We start from the raw sequence: 23954 nt of genomic DNA, 5'->3' as shown, positions 1-23954 counted from the left end.
CCATTAAGAAGTCAACGTTCAACTAAGTGCAAATTTATGGCGTGAAAAAGATGGCGTATGTTTAGTCTGCATGAGGTCTTTACTCTTCTTCCAAAGGTAAACTCAGTAGGATGTAGTGCAACAGTGTGCACAGAATACAGAAACACCAGTCTGTACGGTGCTTTCTCCTGTGAGGTAGATCTGAATCTCTCAGATTTGTGTGCAGATTTTGAGGTTTTGGAAGCAGCCATGCTTTCTGCAGTAACACAACGTACCACCTTTGTTAAATGTGTACTGTTAGATAGTTACCTCCCAATCCCAGATTGTGCTTCTGCTCTGAATTGTAATGAGGCGTTGAGTGGTTTCGGTTTAGTCCACATCCTCAATCCACGCCTGTGTGTGGTCGCTACAGTTTGTGTGTTTCTAACCCACCGATGTGGCTCCAAGCAATGCATCATTCAAGGTAAAGCCAAGAATAGACCTGGGCTCCCTCATTAGTCAGTGTGTGTGTGTGTGTGTGTGTGTGTGTGTGTGTGTGTGTGTGTGTGTGTGTGTGTGTGTGTGTGTGTGTGTGTGTGTGTGTGTGTGTTCATCACTGTAACGGCTCGTAGGGCAAGAGCAGTGAGTAACTGAGGTCCATTGCAAGAAGGGCAATTTTCCCGCAATGAATATACACACATAAGACACACACATGCATGAACACACCTTCCCTCCAATACATTAAGGCCAGTCTCACAGAGAAAAGCTAAAGTCACACTGACACAATGCGCCACTGTGTCGGTGATGACAGCAGGAATCTTTTGGGGTGAGGGGGTTTTTAGGAAATTGAGTTTTTAGGGACTTTATTAAGTATGTCCGCTTGACCAGGGTAAAGCTGGCGCCACTTTTCTCTGCCCCGCTCCCCGTCTTACTGACACCCATCAGATCCCCTCAACTCCCTGAAAACAAAAATAGACAATGACTCCCATTCAGCAATGTACTCACACATACTTCACACGCACTTTTTCTACTCTGCAATTACACAAGATGCGATGACAAAACTTATTAAATCCATAAATCGGTGCCGTTTTAATATCCAGGCTCCGAGATGCTGAATAACTGCTCAGCACGTCGTTTTCCCTGAGGTCACATCTCACCCACACTAACACAAAAAGAACAGAGGAAGCGATGAGAGACTTTGAAGGGAAAGTGACAGATAAATTAAGTGGCACTGGTTGAGGGACAGACAGAATAAAACACAGAGCTCAGAGAAAAGACAAGAACATTCACAATGTCCTCTTTCACTCTTCTGTCAGTACGGGCTCACAGAGGCCACCTATAAGGGTAAAGAGGGGGGACCCTGTCAGTCTGTTAGGGGATACAGTTACACTCATGGAAGAGGGAAAAAAGACTAATGGGGTGTGGGGGATCAGTCTTGAACAGAATGATGAAACTTTTATAGTTTAACAGCATTTTAATGAGTTTAATGAGCTATAAAATTTACACTTATTTGAATGTAAAATCGGTGTAACTTCAAAAAACTGTATATAAAAAAATGGATAGAGAAACCATGAAACTACCAACTATTATGGAGCTGCCAGGTGATGATTTTAGTCATTGCCATCTTATGTCACGCAGGCTGTGACTACGTTAAATTGGACGCAAAGAGCACCAAAAACCTCCTTGCGCTTTCTAGCATATCACAGCTGCTTGCCAACTAGTCTGCAAACACTATCCAACCACTTGCCGAGCAGCAATGAAGGCACAAAAGGCAAAACTTTTACTTTCAAAATATATGACTGCAGCTTTAGCAAACGGCTTCACAGAAGCTGTTAGCAACCACTCGCAAACTGGGTGGGGGAACTGGTGACTGCCAGTGGACTCCCCACTGGTCTCTAGGCCTGTAACTAAGAGTGGGTTTGACGGAAAACCAAAGGGATACAACTTACCATTCACAAGGTCGGCAATATTAGTAGAGCCGAGGAGTCTTTTACAATAGGAAATCTCTTTGAAACAAAAGCAGTCTACCCCTGATCACTGGAAAGCATGCTAGCTTAAGGCACTTTGGCACTTTGATGCAAATCACTAATTTGCAGATGAGAAAATTAGTTAGCAGATTAACAGACTGAGGATGGAAACATAGCAGGAAGTTTATTTCCCACATCCATCATGAAGCAAAAAGTAAGATTACCCCAGCAGGAGAGCTCTCAATCAACTTCACTCACTTTTAGTGATGAATGATTTAACCTTCCCTTATTAGCAGACACCGGTGGGCATTTTCCTGTTTCATTACTCTCTTTATTAACTTCTTAATAGTTTTTTTTTTAATATGTGCAGAACTGTTAACACAAATACTAAACTAATAAGATACATGACACACTCCTGCCTTTGACAAATGCATTTAGTCTGCTCATTTCAGCTGAAAAATACCCCGGGGTCACACTCACCTAGCCTTGACCCCTGAAACAGCAGCATATTATCCGCACTGTCAACCTCTACTTGGTGTTTCACAGAAGACCAAATCTCTCCCACATACAGTTCAGGCATTTTTCATGCTGTGAAAACACAGGCATGTGCAAAGTGCTAATATTTCAAATTTCTAAATATAACTCCTTCCCCCCCTGAACATATGTGTTTATACAACTAAGCTTCCAGACAGAAGTGTCTGGTAACAGTAACATGTGCTAAAAATAAAATATGATGTATTTAACCAGAGGAACTGTGCAAATTAAAAGAAGCTTTTGCATATAAGTGGGACTTACAGTTCTGTGGTTTTAGTTCCTTCAGCTACCGTTAAATGACTCATCTGTAACATATGCCATTATCCCATTAGCTCTGTCTGGCTCAGACCGACTCTGCAGCTGTAGCGCTGACTGAGCTTCAATCGGAAAAAGGACTGAGGAAAAGTACAGCTTTCCTACAAAGAGTATCATCTCTGCATACGCCGCCAAACCAATTCAACTACACAAAGACTTTTAACACAGAGCGCGGTTTTTTAGTAGAGCTAATCTCACCTGGGGCTTGCCTTTGTACATCAAGTCTACTCCAAGTGCTAAGAACGAAAGCCATAAAAGCACTCAAAGCATTTCTGCTGGTATCTGAGCTTCTGTGAGAGCGTAGAAGGCTTCCAGAGGATCTCATTGATCCCCTCTTCAACATAAGGTGGAGTTAATGATTTTCAGGCTCGAAACATATCAGACATAGTGAGGGGTTGGCGCTTGAGGCGATATGATGTGCAATTTCACAGTCTGACTACGCTGTAACTCTCAGGGTGTCATGAAAACTGCCTCACGTATAGCTGAATTCATTTAAGCTAGCCAGCAATTTCAAAAAAACATGCTTGAACCTTTCATCTGCTTATTGATCATTTGAGGTTGAGTGTGTTTTGGTTTGGAGGACGAGAGGTCAAGCAGAGGTGAGCTGCTGAAGCTAACGCATGTAGCAGAATTTTACAGATGAGTTTTGCGCATAAAAATAAAAAATAAATCATCTGTGTATGTTTAATTCATAATTTGAAAACAGAAGAGCAAAATGTGTGCTGCATGTACTGAGATAACGGTCAGGCGCAAGCTCACACTGCTGTAGTTCAGTTGAACTGCGAGTTCTATAACAAGAGATAAGAATGACTTGTTAAATTAAAAAATACACGACACAAGACGAGGTCGGTAGTCATGGAGCACTCTGACTCTCACTCAGCGGGACTCTCTGGCAATAAAGTGCATGTTTTCATGGAGGACGACGAGCCAAATGGATCAGATTTACAGCAATCTGTTAGTTTTGTGACTAAAGATTTTGGTGCATATGCTGTATCAGAGCAGTCAGATGGCGGCTATGCGATCTGCATTAGTATCAGCTAACAGCCTCTGTGTTAGAAGTTATTTGTCGACTACTGCAAACTACACAGGGAAACACTGACATTCAGACAACATTGACTTCAATGTGACCTCATTTCCCTGTGCAGGTTATAACAGCTGTGATGAATAAAAGAGTCCAACTTTATTTAGATAAAGGAGGTTTGTGTTCCAGTAGAGCTCGTTTTAAGTAGGTTTTCAGTGCAATATGCAAACTGGGTGCGCTGGTGGATGCGGCACTATCCCAGAATATATTTCACTACTCACATGCTGCCTCATGTGCTGCAATGTGCTAGAGTCCTCTCATTCTTGTGGATATTACTTTGACATGTATCACCCCTCCTAAAACTGCTCCCCAAACAGGTTAGTGGGACTCCCCCATGACAGATGCCTCCTGCTGGAAGAAAATGTGCCCTACCTAATTGCAAAACTGGCCCAGGATAAGCTCAAAGAACAAAGAGTGCATGATTCCCTCCCCACACACTGGGTCAATGACCTGGTGCTGGAGTGCGATCCGATGGGTCAGAGCTATTTTCAGTGGCACAATATTAAACAGCCAATTTTTATGTTCTGGCTGCTCAGCTGTCGATACTTTGCTCTCACAGACTGTTACCTCTAAACCTCTGGTTGACCTCTCTCATAACAACACTAATCAGTCCGTACATCAGTGATGAGTCCAAGCCTTACATGCACATTGGAACAGGCATCTCGCCTCCCAAAGACATAAGGTGTCCCCCGCTCAAGCGCAAAGCACACCATCAATCAGAATCATGCCTCGGCAGACCCCTTCAATCAGCACAGAGTGGTCTGACAGGCCAGCAGGGTAATAAACCCACCAAATGCAGCAAACGCACTCCTCTGACTCATTCTCACATGACCCATCAATCACTTTCACACATTTGCACTCCGATGCACTGCCCACATTTGAGCATAGTGCGAAATTTTGTAAGGACTTTGTTTAAAGCAGCCGCTCAAAAAAAACAGTTCTAACCCAGAAATGTATTCACAGTGCGAGGGGAACTCCGCGGTGTTGTAATATTTCATCAGCCCAGGATCAGAGCTGAATCCACACACACAATAGGCCTCGTCGCCCGGCCTGGAGCTGCTTCACAAGCCAAATTTATGTGACATTTCTGCAATGTCAGCAGTTTTCTCCTCCCTGTTAGCAGTTCACAGTAAACTAACTAGAAGCGCACTTTTCTCAATCTTGTACAAGGGGAGAGACCCAAACTGAATTTCACTGATAATCATCTTAAAGGCATGACATCAGCATCATCATCGTGGTGATTATAACCAAGCAGCATCTGCTGCAGCCGATCTGCGCAGACTAACTCAGGGTCACGGCGGTGACTGTCAGAGTGATCCATTCACTTAAGTTTGTACATTTCCTGAATTGCTATTATATGTCATGTTACTGATCCCCGTGAGCCCACAGCTGATAGATAATATCAGACACAGAAGGAAAGAAGACACCGTAAAGCTGAATAATGCTGAGGATGCTCAACTCCACTCCACTAAAGTTTAAATTTAAAAAAATTAAAAGAATTTAAAGGATTTTTTTAAGAGGAGAAAAAAAAAAAACAGTGGACACATATCATTCATACTCGAACGGAGCACTCAAAGAATTTTTTTTAAAACAACTTGACTCATTCACACTCATTCATACAAGCACTTTTTTCTATGCTTTTCCAATGCAAGTGCTTTCTATCCAACACTGACACACACTCATGCTCCGATGGATGCATCGGAAAGCTAATTGGGATTACTATCTTGCACAAGGATATTTGGCATGCAGATCACCAACCTTCATATTAGTAGGTGACCTGCTCTAAACTAAAACTTACTTCAAATCTGGTTTCAGACTGAAAAAAGTGACATTATATAAGGACAAAATAAAGAAGTGGGGTTTTTTTGCTTAATTTAAAACAGCTGGTAATTGACAAAAGAACCTTTATGTCTTCAGAAGAGAAACAAAACCCAAAACACAGTGAGGTAGTGAGAACACGAACACTTTACGTGCCCATGTGAGACAGCGGGGAGTGATCGACAACGCCAGCAAAAGTGGGTCCAGCTAACAGGCCTGTTTTATCGTAGCAGTTTCCACCTCTGTCTCCTCTGTCTGAAGAAGAAACACATTCCTGGATGATTGCATGCAGGAGTGACTGACAGACAAGACAGAGACCCAGCCCCATTGTTCCTGCCAGCTACTATCTGCTGATGACAGCATGTCTGCTTTGCAAGATGCCGTCCCTCTTTCCTCAGAGGCCCCATCAGCAGACAACAAACACGTTCAATTTTAATGAAAGGCAATCCGAGAAATCTTCACACACTTCTCAGAAGCTCACACACACGCACATCTGCGCTCTGTCTGTGCGCCTTTATAACTCATCTTATAACCTTGCCTTACCCTTTAAGCTCCCCCCGCCTGCGACAGCCACCCAAGGAAGCGTCTGCTTCATATAGTGGAAATCAGGGAGTAAGAAAGCAGCAGCCTAGGATTTGCTGCATGTGTTCGTACAGTAGCTCCACAGAAAAAACAACTACAACTAAAAGAGTGAGTTAATAGGACAGAAAAAGCCCAAGTTTTGATGTGAAGATCATTTGACTGCACTCAACATCACGTTTATCATATTTATTTCCCCACAGCAAAAACTGGAACAGGATCTCTTAATGAGACAGATCTAACTTATTTCCTAGTTTGTCAAATTTTCAGATCTGAAACCGCAGATGAGCTGTGTAAAAAATTTCACAGGCCAAATAGCAACTGACTCAAAGCGGTTAGCAGGTCGACCACTAGCGCTGCATAAGTGTCTTATGAACATCTATCATTAGGTGTACGAGGTTAACGCCCATCTATACACTGTGTGAGACTGCATCTAAAACTTTGCCTTTTTTTGAGTCACCTGAAAAAAAAATGAGTATACTTGGGCCCAAGAGAAACATAAATAAAACATTACATTTGTATGCGGTCTTTGCGGTCTGAAACATTACAAAAAAGGGACAAGTCAGCTTTTCTGCAGGTGTGCTGTTGAAGCAGCTGCACAGTGCAAAGTACTGACCAGCCTTTGAGCTGCTGTCTGCAGTTCCATATGTTTCACAGTGTAAACACAGGAAGGGAAACTCGCTCTCTGTGTCTCAGCTCAACACTCAGGACACTGAAGTAGACCTACTATGCTTTTCCTTATACCTTGTCATAAGTTTCCATTCACAGTGGTGATTATTATATTAAACAAATATTGAGGTCACAATAGCCACAAGTAATCCCCTTGGAGAGCTTTTTAAACTCTTGGCTCTGTATGATGTTGTATGATGTGAAGCAACATGTTTATTGTGGCTTAATATGATCATCTCAGTCACAAAGGTGTGACACTGAGCGCAGAAGCCCGTCTCTCTTCCTGTTCAAACCTTTTGTTTGCGAGGAACAGGAGCTAAGAACAAAGGCTCAACCCAACAGTGGATGAATTTTGTTGCATCGAGGCTCAATGTAAGTAAATATCAGGGCTACTTTGAAATGTATAACAAGTATAATATGTCTCCAAACATGCAGACATTAAAACCAAGAGGCATGTCTCTGAGGAAGCTGTGCTCAAGTCGTGCTGTTTTCTTATTTCTCTGCTTCTGATATTCACAGATTTTATCTATAATCTCGATTTTTAACCTCTTCAGCTGAGCTGCAGATGAATTCCCTCTTTAAAAGAGCTGCTTTAAAGACACTTTCAAGTGTTTCATTCACAACTTTTCTCTGTGCTGAGTGAGAAAAGTCAATATTTGGACAGAGGTGGGTTTCGTGGAGCGGACTGCTAACAGGCCATAGTTGCAGGCTTTCTCTGTTCCCTCGACTGCTGAGATGTGAGAAGTCAGTCTGCCCGAGGTCAGCATGGAAAACTCCACGCTGACACGAGCTCATTAACACAGAAATGCATGCATTTTGGCATCTTTGGCGACAGAACTGATGAAGACTGCAGCACAAAGCTAAGCAGTGACTACATTTATTATGAGTCAATATCTTTTTCCAGGGAACCTAATAATTCCAGCTTGAACTCACTTGGGAAGTTTCTGTTTCGTTTCTGTTTAAGTTTTCTCCCCAACTGCAAGTTTCTGAAAACATCTCATCCACCCACAAGTACTTTAGCACCACGTACTCGCTGCTTTACAGCTCCTCGGTGAGCACTACAAAGACCGCTGCTGGACCACAGCCTTGACTACCAGCTGCCAGAAATCACACTGGGATGACAACATCAACTGCAGCGCTTTAAGTGGCAGAGAAAACAAACTTTCGTGTTAAGCCCCGAGGCGTATATCACGGTGTTTTACATTTTACAAGGTGAGAGACCCCAATGCAAGTATCGTTTCCTTTTGGTTTCCCCAGACAGCTGCACTGCCTCAAAGTGAAATGCATCTATAGCATCTGAGCAGCCCCAGCCCATCACTAACAGATTCAGGTCTGCGTCACTGTATCCACCACGCTCTGTGCATGACTTCAAATATAACATAAAAGATCTTAAAAATGAGGGTTAAATGAGCAGCAGGCGTAAGACCCCGATGGCGCCATGTATTTAAAACCTGCTAAAACGGTCTGCCTAACTTTGAGGGGGAGTATTTAATGAAGTTTATAAAAGTAGCAGGAGGCTGATAAAAGTTTGCAGGAGAGGGTGGGGGCAAATAAGGACCAAATGTGCTGCACTTTGAGGAAGGAGTGGGGAAAAAACCCTCCTCTGACTTCACCTTAAAGTTTCTGTTTGGCTTCTTTTCACACGGACGTTTGTGCCAGCTTCACGGTGCCAGAGACCAACAGTTACAACATGATGCCTGAGAGACAGAGGGAAAATGACCTGTTTTCTCCTGGAAAATTCTGCTGTAAAACACTACAGAGACCACGATTGTGTTTGTGTGCCGCTGTTGGCTTGAGAGCGCACTTCAGACGTAGAGACGAGGATGACCTGTATTTCACACAACCCTCTCTGAACTCCGCCGGGAACTCAGAACTTGAAAAGAGCTCCGATTGACGTGAACTCATTCCGCTCTACGAAACTCAGACAATCTGAAAAGTGTCAGACTCGGGCAATTTTACCAGCTTCACAGGTAAAGTTACAGGAGGTATCACTGTTTCCAGTGCTGCAGCAGACTCCCACAAATAAATTCTACAAATCTACTTTAGAGCATTTGCTATGCGACTTATGCTGAACATTTAATTTATCACTGATATTATGAAAACTACACAGCAGGAGGACAGATGTTGGATGTTGCAGAGCAGTATTACAACTGAAGGGTGGTGGTGCAAGTTCGACTGGAGGTTTCACACCGTCCAAACTACCGATGTGTAATTCCAGCACCGTACAACTGATCTTAGGCCCCAAGCGAGTCAGAAGCAATCAAACTAAGATTGCCTTGAGAGCCTCTGAGGAGGCAACGCTAGAACAAACAAAGGAGAGGTCTGGGTCACATCTCTGAGTGAAAGTGACAACAGGACAGCACAACTGTGAGGATTCACCCCTCCCACGGCACCGTGGGCCTAAGCAACATGGAGTGGACGGGACTACAAATCAATAGTGGAGTTCATTAATGGAGAGGTAGAGCCTGTGAGGGAACAAAAGCCATCAAAAGCAGCCATCTCTGAAAATCTGGGCCAGGACACTCTGATGGATGAGATAGGCTTTAATTTCCAGGCGTCCCCGAGTGCCCCTGGTGTCTAACCCCCTAACCTCTGTTTAGGACAGAGAGAAGCCAGTTTGTCCTTTGACCTCAGTCCTTTTCACCATGCCGGACTCAGTTTCTGACCATTTCCACCCTGTCTCCTAATGAAACAGGCTTATTAGGTCTAACAATGACTAACAGGCTGCAATAAAGGAAAATGAATTCACTACCAAGTCCTGATGTGTTCACCCACAAGTCTAGACAGCACACAAAACTGAATAAAATCATATCACATCCTAACAGTCAAAGCCATGGAGGATAAAAGGGATCAATGCTTTGAAGTGACTGGGACAGAGCTGGGACGCTTGCCGCTAATAGATCTTAATGAGGTACATCATAGAGAGTCCTGGCCAGAGTCCATCGGAGGAGGATGATAACACAAACACTGCATTACCAGGCCCCAGAGGCCAGACAGCCACCTCCCATTTGAAACCCTTGGGAATCATTGAGTTAGCAGTCCCACACAGATAATGAAAAGGGATTCTTACCACAGTTATAGTCATAAAGTGAGAGTGTTTAATCACATGCAACATGTCTTTCCCCACATATCAACTTTAAGTACTCCATCACCAGTACCTCAAGCAAGATTACTATAGAAAATAAACTAAAAGCTAAAAATTCAAGAGCTCATCCCAAGATTTGGCTTTGCTTCAACATACTTGGCCTATTCTGGTCCCTTAACTACAGTTAAGGCAAAGTCGAGGGACAACGGATATAGAGTTAGAATGAAGGGAGGGAGGAGACAAGACTGCTGTGATCGTGCCAGAAATCCCATTTCAATTACTGAGAGCATCATTAAGCTTCTTTGGTGGGATACTGAAGACTGGCCGAGGTGGCTGGGGGTTTGGGTTGCTCACTTGGACCAGACGGTGCATTTAGGCCGTATGTGTAAGAGCTTACAGATCCAACTGTGTGCCACTAAAGCTATTAGATGTGGATTGTCCCTGCACTGATAATCCTTCTGTCTGAAGGCTGTTAAAACTTTCCTCAAGGCCACCTGTTCCAATGGGGGTGCAGCTGCTGTCTCTGACCAGGTCACAGCCGTTAACACCAACCACGCCTGGGATGGGGGCAGGAATCAAGACAGGAGAAGGCCATGCTCTCTTTAGGCCCGGGAGCTGCTGGAAAATCAGCACAAGCCAGCAGAATGATACGTGTAAAATGAGTTAGGAGACCACATTTGTTTTTAGATGTTGACACATCCACCACAAATTGTTGCACTTTAGGTAAAACATGTCAACGCAAATAGTAGAAGAGAAGAATAAATGTTTTGTCCTGCTCCAACCGGTTATGCAGAACAGACTGGAAATTAAGAGAGATCACCATGTGCTAACAGAGGATAGCGTCAAGTTAGAGCATGTACCCATAACAACTGGTGGCTTCAGATTAGGCTTAGAGGTGCTATAAAGAGATGAGAGGCTAAAGACTCAGAGCAGGCAGTAATCAGCTGCTGTTTTTGTTTTTTTAAACACACTGTTTTTTTCATAAGCCACATCCCCATGTTGCACACCAGCATTAGAAAAGTTAGTAACAGTCTGTGAGAACCAGACTGCAGACTGGTATGGGCTGCAGAGGCAGCACCAGTGCATGCTGTAAATGCCATTTCCATTCCCAGAGATACTCACAAAATAACCTCACTACAAAATCAAGTGCAAATAATCCAGCAGGCCTTACAACGCATAGCTGGCATACCAGAGTGATGGACCTCTGTTGGGTGAATTAATAGCCAGATGGATGAATAATGATGCTAGCCTTCAAGACCGAGTTACCCCCAACTGCCCTCAACGCCAGGAACAATCCATGAAAAGCTGACTAGGCTATAAATAACCGTTATTCATCTGCGAAAAATGAATAAACTTAACAATGAGATAGAGGCCAGAAGGAGAGGCCCACTGAGTGGGTGTATTAGAGGGCATAAGCCATGCAGTATTCTGCATCAGTCATTTACTATTGCCATTACATCAAGAAACAGGATTTTTTTTAGCATTTCAATGAGCTTGAAGTCACTTAAAGCTTCAGACTGGACCTCTAGTTGCTCCGTGTCATGGTTCATTAAGTTTTCTGGCTCAGTAACCTGAGCTGTTTTCACAAAAGCACTGCAGCCCCGAGGCTTTTGAACCAATGGAAGTGCATGTAAAAATGCAAATTTTTAACCGCCTGATCGGACATCAGCAGATCTTTAACCTGTTGTTTAACGTGCCTTGCATAAAATCTGTATGCACGCATGGGCAAATAGATGTCTTTGGTGCAGCATCCTGCATGCGGTATCCTGACACGTCACTTACAGTGGCATGGAGCCCAGTTGACAATGCCCTTAAAACTGCTGGTGCTACAGAAAAACGTGTAATTCTCAACCAGATGGCAAGTGGTTTCTAGACATTGCTGGCTGTCACCAGGTGAAACTGGCTGCTGTACCAAGTCAATTTAATTTTATTTACATAGCACCAAGTCACGACAACAGCTTCACACCGTAAGCGAAAGACGTACAACAACCTCCTTGCAATTGCTTTGGTTTCTAGTTCATCGCCATAGTTGCCTGTAGACTGACCTTTTGGAAAGTGCTGGTTGAAGCAGTAAGCAAGCAAGTTTCACTGTAAACCAAAGTAAACACAATGCACAGTAAACAGCGAGTGTTTGCAGACAAGTTGGCACCTTCCATGAAAACTATTGTCAACCACAGCACCCAACTTGCAACCAAAGCAATCACAGGAAGGTTTTTGGTGCAGTACCATCTACTGAACTTCGCAGCCAATTTCACTCCAGCGACTGCCAGAAACCTCAACAGGTTACAGAATATAAAGTTCTCCCAAGCACTCAGTGGTCAACAGTGAGATCACTTAACACTCTCTCGGTCAGTGTGAACGGGGCTTTAGCAGTCAATTTCACAGTGAGTGCCAGCCACCAGTCACAAACAGCCAGGAGATAAACATTTTTCCCTGGAAATACACATTTTCCCTAGCAGCTAGAAGTTGCCAGATGGTTGCTGACTCATCTCTAGTCTTGTTTAACTGAGGCCTTACCTAAACCTAAACCACGCACTTAGAGCAAGCTGTAAGGTGTCTTTTTGTCAAATGTTGAAACACTTGCATGATAAGTGGCCTTTCATAAATACTTTATGCTACTTTACATGAAGTAATTGTCTTCCTTTGTTGTGTGTGTGTGTGTGTATTGTGGTGGACAATGTTTTACATGATCTTTTAAAATTAAAGAAAAGAAAACACACAAAAAAGCAACACACATATCATGTAACTATACAACAACAGAAAGACAAACATGCTGAGGTCGAGGAAGAAGTTAGGGATACTTTTACATAGGACGCTACACCGGGGGAGGCAAGCACTCTACCTGTCAAACAACTTTAAATGAGAAAGCAGCTGTAATGTCATAACGGATATTATGTGTCTGCCTGCGAAGGGCTGATCAAAGGGCTGAGAACACAAAAGCTTGTCTTGAATATCAAGTAGTGACGGCTGTTTTATAGCTCCAGACACTGCTGCTCAGCAGTCTAAAGTATGACTAACATCTCTTTCATACCGTTAGCCAACGGTTTGAGAGGACTGTTGATGTTACACATCGCGAACCCAGTAAGTGACCCCCTTTACCACAGAATGAATGTACTAGTAGTTCTTTAACCTCCTCTGTGAGCTTCAAGCGCAACATAGTGACAGTACACGAAACTACCAGGTACTGCTGCCAAAGATAGAAGTGAAAGCACGTGAGACTCGTTCCTGGAGACAACTCTATTGATTGCAGCTGTTTTAGGTGTCTGTCTGCCAGGCAGCCTTTAGTAACTGAAAGGGGGGAAAAAAAAGGTGCAAAAACAGACCTGAGACGACTACAATGTGTGCCAATTTCTGACTTCAGCCAAACATACTCATGAGTTTCTCCTCGAGTGAGACTTGAGTGCATGACTCTTCAGCATGATCAATAGACAGGGATCAGATCATCCCTCAGGGCAAGTCCCGCTTTCCACTTGAGCTCATGGGTTTTTCCTGACAGTCTGTGTTATATTTGGTTGCTTCATAAAAAAAATTTAAAACCCTGACAGCTGACATAATAAGGACTGCCTCAGTGTCATATTTTTAAATAAGGAATGAGAAAAAACTATTACGGACTATTACGAATAAGGAAAAACAGATCCTACATCTCCGACTGCTGAAAAGCGTGCCCGGAGCAAAGTCAGCACAAGTGTTTTACATGAGCACAGAGGGGGGCCATGACACAAAGCCCAATATCCTCTTACTGGATAAACAGCTTTTTATTGTTGTGGTTTTTACAAACGAGCACCCACATGCGCACAAGCTCTCTGAATGGCCTCCTAATAGCCAGCACTTTAAAGCTACTAGCCTAATTAAGATTCTGTCAGATGCAATTAAGTTTGGAAAGAAATAATTACACAACAATGTGCACCCGTTTACATAAACTCTCAGAGCGGTGCAGTCTCCTCTTCGGTTAACGTGTTTAAAGCTTTTCTATAAACAGCCAGAAACAAAGATCAGAGTCTTTAAAGAAGCTGAGACTGTAAGCCCATCAGGTACTTTACAACACGCTTCATTAGGAAAACAGATTATTGGATGCAACCTTCCAAAGACGTGCAGCGCACAGGTTTATAAGTAGTTTGCATCTCCAAAACAGTACAGGATAAAGCAGATAAACCTCCTGTATTTTTCCCAAACAGCAAACAGGACTGTTTTAACACTAGTAATCACTCCTTTCTACTAATAACATACCCATTGCTAAGATATAATGGGGGGCAAGCTCCTAAAGCAGTGGAACAGGAGATACCACGATACACTACTGCACCATAAAATGCATTTTTTTGTGCAAATGATAGCAATGTGGTCATTTTATAAAAACATATTTTTAGTGGAGAAGATCTACTTGTCGAGTGGAGCTTGTGCAGGGAAACAAAGCTCACAAGTGTCACCTGAAATCATATACCAACCCCACTGTAGCATCACAGAGCACACTGCTGCTCTGTCCTCGACTGTCAGCTGAAGGGTAAAAGCAAAGAAATGAGCACTTGTACAGCAAACAGAAAGGCCAGAATCAGCACAAGGTTCGACGATCGGTATAATGCTGAAAACAGCAGTATAAAATCTTCATCCAACATTCATGACTAGACAGTATGCAGGTGTATTATTATACTCGAGGTTAAATGGGTGAAGTACGCTGTCCATTTGACTGCTAGTCAGTTTTTTCGAAGACGAGCCACCAGGAAGATGTGCGCCACTAACAGGTGCTCGTGCACGCATGTCTATGTAAATGTGTTTATGTTTGCGTGCATGCGCTTGAAATTCCAGGCAGGCCTGCAGACAATGAGAGGAAGTGTTCCCCTTCCACTGCAGCGTTTAATTGGTCAAACAGACCAAAGCGAGCGAGCTCCACTAGTCCCAACAATAAGGCCCTGTGTTCCCTGAGCCTCGGCTTTGGGCAGGTCAATGTGAAACAACAACACGCCACTCTGTGCGTCTCTTCAGCGGCAGCAGGACTCTAAAACAAAGCTGCTGAATTAGTCTCTCAACCCAACAATTCAAGCTCACAAAGCCACCAATTACAGCTGACCTGCTATTTAAGAAGACCAAAAACACTTTTCTGTTTACGTCTACAGGAAAAGAAATTCGAGCAGTGCTGAAAATCCTTCCCAACTGCAGATTAGTGGCTATTTTAAAAAATGAGCAGCAGCAAAAAATAAATAAATAAATAAATGAAAAGCTTGAGGCAAACTATGTGCAGAATGGTGGCTGATGCCAAGGAGAAGCACCTGTCAGCTAGAGCAGGTGTGTGACCGTCTGCCTGGCTCAGTCCTCCATGCACAAACACACACACAGGTTAAAAATGAAGCCACAACCCTCACCAAGGTGTGGAGGATCAGGAAGCTTAAGCTGACACTGAGCCCATATGTGGATTATCTAAGCCACCAGATTTCCTCATCTTGTCATTTTTATTTTTTTTTTAAATAAAAAGGTGTTGGTTGGAAAAATGACTGCACCAGTTCCAAAACTTTTTCCTTAATGACACCAGAATTAAACCCCCCATTGCCTCCACATGCCACCCAACGGCAAACAAAGCAGCGACACACTAACACACATAACAAACGGAGCTACTCATGTGGGAAATTCTATTTTTACCAGGAGGCAGGGCGAGGCTCTGCCATTACAGTACACAAAGTAGGGAAACTACAACAAGAGAGGGAGGGAGGCAGCAGAGGGCTGTCAGGAAACAAAGCGGAAGTGTCCTTCCTCCCGATGACCTGCAAGTTAAAGGAAGAACACAAAGTGCTTTCTGTGCAGGAACAGTGAAAACTCGTGTATATTTGACTGATTTCTTTTTTTTTTAATCCTCTCACAGCCCCTAATTTACCTCATTCATTTACTCTGTACATGACACATCTATTGCATGTATAGTCCTCTTAGAAAAGAGAACCCCTCCTCTGTTATACATTTTTAGATTCCTTCCATTTTTGGGAATCGGGGGTTTACGGATAGATATGTTGCAAATGCTGTGCAAACCTTTGAGGACTGATCTCTAATTGGACACTAAAATTAAACTGAATTACAGCCAGAGCACATTGTAGACCCAAAACAGTAATAAACCTAATTAATTATGTCTGAGCTTGCCAAAGCGTGAATATAAAGGTTAAGGGATGTGTAAGTGAGTGGCAATCGTTTACGTCACTACCTGCCAATACTGGAAAATCTGAATATAACTCATTTATGTTTGCAAAACAAGGGGCTACCATCACTCACCTCCTCCAGAGAAGCCACTGTATTCCTACACTGGGACATCCTGGTGGTGAAGTTAGAGGCGGTCGGCGATTTGTAATCTTCATTGGTCTCTGCCACAAACTCTGCAACTGTGATTTGGTCCGGCATCATTAATCCCTTCTTGCTGATAAGAACGAGCCCCTTTTTCTTAACCCCCTTCTCGTCTGCGCACTTCTTGGAGTGAAAAGTTCAGAGGAGCAGTAGCAGCAGTGGTGTGTGTGAAGGTCCCCGCGGGTAGTAAACCATCTCTGTTTGTGTTATTCCCTTGTTTGCTCCCTACACAATCCAGCGCAGCAGTGCTGCACGTTGCCGCTCTCACCGCGCCGTGCGTTACAAGGTGATGGATAAGGTTAAATCCCTCCTGCCTTTTTATCCCGCTACTCCATTCAGTTTAACGGCCAGCCGGGTGGTCACAGGGGAAAGAAAAGCCTCCTCGGCAGATCACGCTGTCCTCTCTCGGTGTCCCGAAAACCTGCGGCAGAGCAAAGGTAACTTCTCCTTCCTCCAAGCCCCGGGAAACAACAACCAGGCGTTTCAACGGGAGCGCAAGGAACTGACAAAGGTAGAGGAGGGGATTCAATGAACCCGCACCAGCCAATAGGGGCACGCCGCGTTCAGTGCTGCTTGTAAATTATCGCATCGCAGTAGGAAGGTGATTTCTGTGATATAAATGGACACTGTAGTGCGTGTGGGGGCGTTAGTTTTCACGTTGATATGAACTTTTACATTTGATAAAAGTAATACAAACTGTGATTTCAATCAAAAAATACTGTAGGGCACACAAACAGTATTGTTCATGTGTTAGGCTAGCTGTACCCAGTCCACATATGACTCTGATGCCTTTATGGTAATTTTATACATGCCACTTTTAAATCTTGGAGAAAAACATATATAAGTTAATGTAGAACATCACTGTTATTGCACAAATTAGTGCCTGAGGACATCATCAAAGGGCTGCAAAGTGGCAAAACACCCTACCAGTAATACTATATGCGGGGATTTTAGCCCATAATTAATGGTGGCATAAAGGGTTAAGTAAGAATGTGTGTATTAAATGCACAATAGAATATAACATACATGTCATGTGTTAAATTAGCTAAACTCAGTGCACTGTCCGCGTTCCACGAGTCAGTTTTTGCGCTAACCGAAATATTTCCTACAGATCTTTAAAGCATCACTTTGAGTGTACAGTCCCTTGCTGGTTCTTTTTTTAAGGTGGAGAGAGGAGAAGCAGCCAAGTGTAACAAATTGGCGGCACTATCGTAATCAAAATGCGGTTTAGAGTGTCATTTTTGCAGGTCTTTATTTCTGTAATGCTCAAAGTGAAATAAAGCAAAAACGGTGCTTATTCTGTACAAACACAGTTACTTTTACAGGAATGATCATCACTGAAGATAATCTCTGAATCCAATTATATGCGGCTAAACACCTAAACAGCAGGAGCACATTAACATTTTATTTTGTGTAACAGTGGGTTCCTGTTCAGATGTTGCCTGTGATTACAAACAGAGCCTAAAATACTTCAGCAGTGGCTAAAGCATGTACAGTATTCATTCAAGGGGCCCTCTCATCATGGCTCAGTGAATCAGAGAATGAAGACTTAAAATAACTGGATTAAATGTGATTGTTTGGACTATGCTGATGCTTAAAGGTGAGCATTGTTAATGCGACTGCTGCATCATCTTCAGATGTGCTGCATGAGAAGATTAAATGGAAAATGCCCAGTTTTGATCTCTTGTTCTCCTCTCGATAGTGCCACCTGTTAATTTTCTTAATTAAATTGTGTCCACAAGTATAGAGACAAAAAGATCACAAAGCTGGATAGTGTTGATGCAACCCTCATGTATATAATAGCCTTCTGTAGCATGTTCGTGAAGTTTAGAGATCTTTGTTCATATTTATGTAGACTGATGACTGGGTGCAACTTCTGCCACATCTTTGATAAAGAAAGGAAAAAGTTCCAGATTTATGTTTAAAGAGGACCAGCACCAGTGCAAGGAGGGAAATCTGATGGTGTGCTTTCTATCATCTTTTTATCTGCCTACACTTCAGAGTTTGTTTGTTTTGCCCATGGAGTATGGGTATTTTAAGTTACGGGCAAGAATAAAAATGAAAAAAAAAGTTGGATCTACCAAAATACAGTTCAGAAAATAAAATATTCTATCATTAGGCACAGTCTAAAACTGTGAAGAGTTTCTCTCATGCCGGAATTTCTGTCAGCAGGAGCTTGAAAAAACAACAGCCTTTGCTCCCAGAGTGCTTGCATTTCTCCTGGGCTTTGGGATGATGTTTCCCAGCTCATTCAGCCCTGGCAGGACAGCTACTGGTATAAATAGTCTAGAGGCGGCAGAGGCAAAACCCTGGGCAGCCTTTAAATCACAAAATAGGCACTGTTCACACATTCTTTCAGTGCTGCAGCGTCTCCTGGCAAACTGCTAAATGAAGAGCCCGAGACCCAGGCTGACCCTGACCGGGCTAGCTGGCCTCGACTCCCTTATGAAATGAATACATGCACTTCCAGGGAACATCTGCTATCCAGAGACAGAGCCGCTCTGTCAGTGAGGTCAGCAGAACCAAACAACACCAGCCCTCCTCTTCATCACGGACTTAATATTTTCAGTTGCATCTGCCTTAAACAGTGAGTGCTACATCTCTTTCTGAAGTGCCGCAATGAGAAGCAGGTGTATAGGGTCATCCAGAAGATATGGCTTGGAAACATAATAAAAAGCAGCATGTTTTATATTTTATGGGACCTGGAGAAGAACACTTAGGCTTATCAGTGAGGAAATATGAAATCCTGTTCAAATACACCAGTTTTTGCTTAAATAATCAACGGTCCACTTTTACTGTATTGTATAATCATCCATGTTTCCATTTTACAGTCAAGCTCTATTTGTTTAAAGCCCAAACGGAAAAGGGGTGTCATAGCAAAAAGCTGTCAGCTGCATTATTAATCTGGACAGAAGCTTCATTCAGCAGCTCAACGCTGAGCTTGTTCGCATGCAAGAAACTTCCAGCCCTGAGTAACAAGTCAGAATTGTAGCTGTTGGATCTTCACATGATTTACTGAGAAAGCGAACTGAAAATGTCCACATTAATCACTGAATTGTTGTGAAATGCGTTATTTTCGCTTTCCTTCGGAACCAAAGTTCATTTAGTCGTAAAAAAAAACTGAAATCAAATGCAACCAGACAGCTGCAGACAGAACAATAGCCAAAGCAGATGTCATACTGTACACAGAGACCTTCTTGGAAATGATGTTTGTAATTTGTATCCTGCACAGAAAGGCACAGGGCGTGTCAGTGAGCCAGTTCTTTGGTCAAAATGAGCCACAAATATCCAACAAAGTTCGACTGATTTGGCATTTCAGCGTTAGCGGGAACAAGGCAACATGTCAGACTGCAGTAATGAAGGGGACTGAGGCTCCAGCGGGAGTCACTTTTTCCTAATTGGACTGCCATGACATCATGATTGTGTAGCAGGTGGGATAGGCTCACAATCCAGCTTGGAATGAATGACTTCTTTGTTTCAAATAATCTGCAGGCTAATTAAAACCATTCTGCACCTGAAAGTTTTCCACACACCAGCGAATAAAACAGAATATTCCACGCTAAGGGGAACTTAAGTAGCGCGTCATCGACTGCAGACTAGATTAAAGACGAGCTTGTTATACAAACGAAGCAGCTGCAGATAGGCAAGATCGGATCAGACCGTGCCTGCTGAACCTGAGCGGTGGCCTCACATACTTGGACTCTGTAATGGGAGGAGATGAACAGATGAAGGGAGGGCAAGGGCAAAGGAGCAAGAGGTGAAGAGCAGCAGTAGGGGGCCCATCGGTCCACAGACTCAGCCTTTTCTTACAGATTCTCTGAGATTTTCTTACAAATTTACACATTTTGGAGCATGACTGTCTTCGTGAATGGCGAGTCTGCACAGAGATGATGCTTGCATCACATGCAGATTACACTGAAGTGCATTCAACACAAAATTAGAGGCGTTTTACCCTAGCTGTAACTCACTCTTGCTTCGCTCCTGCTAGGTTGAAGTCATATTTTTACGCAATCTGTGTGCATATCTTTTAAAGTAAAGCCAACTTTTCAAATTTTACAGTGCACAGCACACTCAAAATCGATTGTAGACTATGTAGTAGAGCTCAGTGGTGGTATTTAACAAAAAAACAAAAAATCACCGTCATGCATCTTCATTTTCATCTTATGTCTTCAGGTCAGCTGAAACCCTGACCAGGGTCAAAGATCAGTATTAGCAGCAATTACATGTGGTTCAATCAATAATAGAAATCATTTAACTGGTGGAGATTGGTCCAGTATGGCTCACTGCAATATATAAACTGTATACTGAAATGTTACTTCATAACACACAAAGAAGGTCACAGGATCGATAAGTAATTCCAATCTAGAGCACTGGGTTTTCCATTAATATCCAAATCTGAGCACACTCATGCACTCCACACAGAGGAATGACCTGGTTTTAACCTTGCCACCCTGAAGGACATCCAAGAAATCATGTTCTCTCGAATAATTGCATGACATTTTTAGTCAACCCCCACCACGCGCATCCATCTGAGTGATGATCGAAAAGAGCTCGGGCTTTGCAGCTGCTTCACTGTCATCATTAGGAGCGAGAGGCTTTTACAGTAATTATGAGTCCTCTTAGGATTTGGCTCTGTGAGCCTGAATATATCAAGTGTCCCCGTGCTTCATTATATCCTGTCAACCTGTCACCATCTCTCGGTTTCCTAGATACTATTAGGTGGTGGCCGTGGCTGAGGTGGTAGAGCGGCTTGGTAGTTCACTTCAAGCCGCCACAAGCATCGCTGGGAAAGGAGACGAACCACAAGTTGCTCTTGATGGAAAGCAAATAGGTGAATAAGAATCAGATTGTAAAGCACTGTTTAGAAAGATCTCCATTCAGAGTGAAAGCACACTTTGTCATGTTTCGTGTAGGAGACAGCAGCGTCATATTTTGTTCTGTGTCCCCTGGGGCAACATGAGACTTCTGAATTGATAAAAGGTCAGTGGCTGTCATATTACTCTTCTCCTCTAATCCCCAACACATACCGCAGGATATTAGCTGTTAAACTATGTGACAAAACACACACACAAAAGTGATAATGATCTCTGAACGATCTCAGCAGTTCATTCTTCGTATCTCTGGGTTGAAAACATGCAGATGGGCACAAACGCTGCTGTGTACTAAGAAGACATGCTCATGCCTGCTGAGGAAACATAACATCCGTGCTGTGTGGACTCTTCTTGTGATCAATGCGGATATTTTTCTTTTTTAAATGTCCACAATTAAAAATGAACCCCCTCCTCTGATGCTACACTAAACTAAACTTGCCTGTTTTGGATCAGTAAAAGTAGATAAAATAGTTTATGATGGTTATCATTACTAGGCTGCATACATGACAGTGACATTCTTTGCCACCAACTCAAGTAGCAAGCACGCTCAGTATGTTGTTATTGTCTCAATCCATCTACCAAGGGAGGTTAGGTTAACAGGGCCTTGAACTACATGTCACCATTTCATCCGCACTAATTCCATTGAATTTAAAACAGGGTAAACTTGGCTTTAGATTCTCTCGGAATCTGCTACTCTTCTGCACCTTGAAACCAAATGAGCCTCCCAGAAAATCCTGCAAGTCCCCCTAAGTGACAACTGGCATGGTGCAAATTCCCAGGCTGCATTGATACCATAACGGATAAGGTGAGAGCATCTGAGGCATTTAAAGAAGTTGCACTGCAGATCCTATTGATGGATTCACAGCAGGGAGGGTATATGCAATTCATTTCACAATCCTGAAAATGCCAGGTCAGTTCAAAATGCATTAGGAGTGGATGCTACAGTTATGGTGTATCACAGAAAGAATAAAGCAAAGTGAACTTGCAAGTATCCCCTTGGGAAGGCTAATGAAAGGCCAGTGAGTTCATTCCATGCAACACAATGATTCTGTCAGTCCTGTTCAGAAATTGTTCACAAAGTAGAGCCTAAACAGCCGTCATCTTCATCCATCTGCCTGACTAGATGGAATTATTTATCCATATGGAAAACCTCATCATAGAAAAAGCTGTCCTGCATAATGCAACAGCAGCAGGTGAAAAGACAGGAAGTGCAGCGGAATCACAATGCGAGGAGGAAACAGAAGCGTGATGTCTTTTCTGGATCGGATCAATACTCGGGTCCACTGGGATTTTTTATATCCACCACAATGAATCACCGTGACGTTAGTCTAAAGAAGAAGTTTGGTGATTGACATTAGCTGATTCTCTGTGATTCATTTTCTTCTTGGTTTATTGATTTTCTTGCCAAAAGTCAACTAAAATAAAAAAATGCTGCTAGTGTTTAATTGAATTTATTCATCCTACTGGGGGGAGAAAGCTGTTGTCAATTTAAAGGAAGACTTGAATTTAAAAAGCACTTTTCAGAGAATTAGATGACAGATTTGCCTTCCTGTATCTTGGCTAGCTGTGGTTTCACGGGAGAGCAACACTAAAGAATTCAGAAAATAGATTTTGGACATGGAAATCAGAATATTACAGGGACATGTGTGAAAACTGACAGGCCTCCTTAAATTCTGCTATGCTCACTCCCAGTTACACTCCCACTCTTCCCCTCCCCTGAAGCTTCTATTGTGTTTCCACTTTGCATGCTGCATTGGTTTGTGCAGTGCTTCTGAACTTTGGTGTGCTGGCCATGAAGTGAATTTAGGTCTGGGGCAAACAAGAAGATCACGAGCTGAAATTCTGCGTAATGGATTTCAAACGTCAAGTGAACATTGCATGCATTCATTAACAAAACTATGAAAAAAAAACCTGTCCGAGAACCAGTTTGGGAACATAGATTGTGAGCTTAATCTGTTCTTCTTCCACTATCTTGATAAGATCGGTCACCTATTTGTTATCTCCATTAGTTGAGATGGCTAGTATCCCGGATGAGTGGGGAAAAATAGAGAGACATTAGGAGACTACATAAAGTCAGACTGTAAGTGAGGGTACACGAACGACTGCCCCACCCTTCAGCTGAGTGTGGGCAGAAAATGAAACAATGAGCTGGGAGAGCTCCTGTTTCTCTGACGGAAAACGATGTTTCCAAATGTATTGTTGAAGTAGGAAAATCATGTGTGTGTGTGTTTGCGCTCTGCAGTCTAGCTGGGTCACACCATGCTAATTATTTGAAGTGTCAGTAAATCTCTTCTCCTCTCTGCAGTTTTACTTTTCTGCAAAACACCTTGCAACTTTCATTTATTGTTATTTTTTTGGTATTTGGATATGTGATATTATGTTTCAACCTTTTTCTCCTTTTTATTCAGAAAGTTTTTTAGTATCTCAAAGCTGGGAATTATCTGTCAGTAAAAGCTCATAACACTGTGTACCGATTAAAAAACACAGCCCCAGACTTAAACAACAGCTCATTTTATTCCCGCAGGTTATACTACTAGACTATTTTGAGTGACGATGATAATGTGCTCCCAGAAAATTCCCACTGGGAATTGCAGAACCATTAAAACCGTCGACACTCTCCTGTGCCAAGTAAGCTGTCTGTGTCTGCGGGCATTGCTGCTAAACCAAAATGGAAAGGGAGGAGAGGGGAGGGGTGAGGAAGAGAGCGGGCTCTTCAGACATCGCCGATTGTGGTGGTAAATAGTACATGTCCATCTCTAAGG

At 42.9% G+C, this 23954-nt stretch overlaps 1 protein-coding gene across 2 annotated transcripts in view; it reads right to left on the bottom strand.

Annotated features, from left to right (window-relative positions):
• Nucleotides 1–16808, bottom strand: part of asap2a (ArfGAP with SH3 domain, ankyrin repeat and PH domain 2a) — a 58440-nt gene extending 41632 nt beyond the window's left edge. For both annotated transcript variants that reach the window (XM_031758239.2, XM_031758240.2), the window contains exon 1: nucleotides 16253–16808. In XM_031758239.2, the coding sequence (XP_031614099.2) occupies nucleotides 16253–16381 (129 nt within the window). In that variant the 5' untranslated portion in view covers nucleotides 16382–16808. The remainder of the gene's footprint in view (nucleotides 1–16252) is intronic.
• Between the last annotated feature and the right edge of the window lie 7146 nt (nucleotides 16809–23954).

The sequence above is a fragment of the Oreochromis aureus genome, linkage group 19, assembly GCF_013358895.1.
Source record: "Oreochromis aureus strain Israel breed Guangdong linkage group 19, ZZ_aureus, whole genome shotgun sequence".
Taxonomy (NCBI): domain Eukaryota; kingdom Metazoa; phylum Chordata; class Actinopteri; order Cichliformes; family Cichlidae; genus Oreochromis; species Oreochromis aureus.
This window is presented reverse-complemented; position numbering and strand designations above follow the sequence as displayed.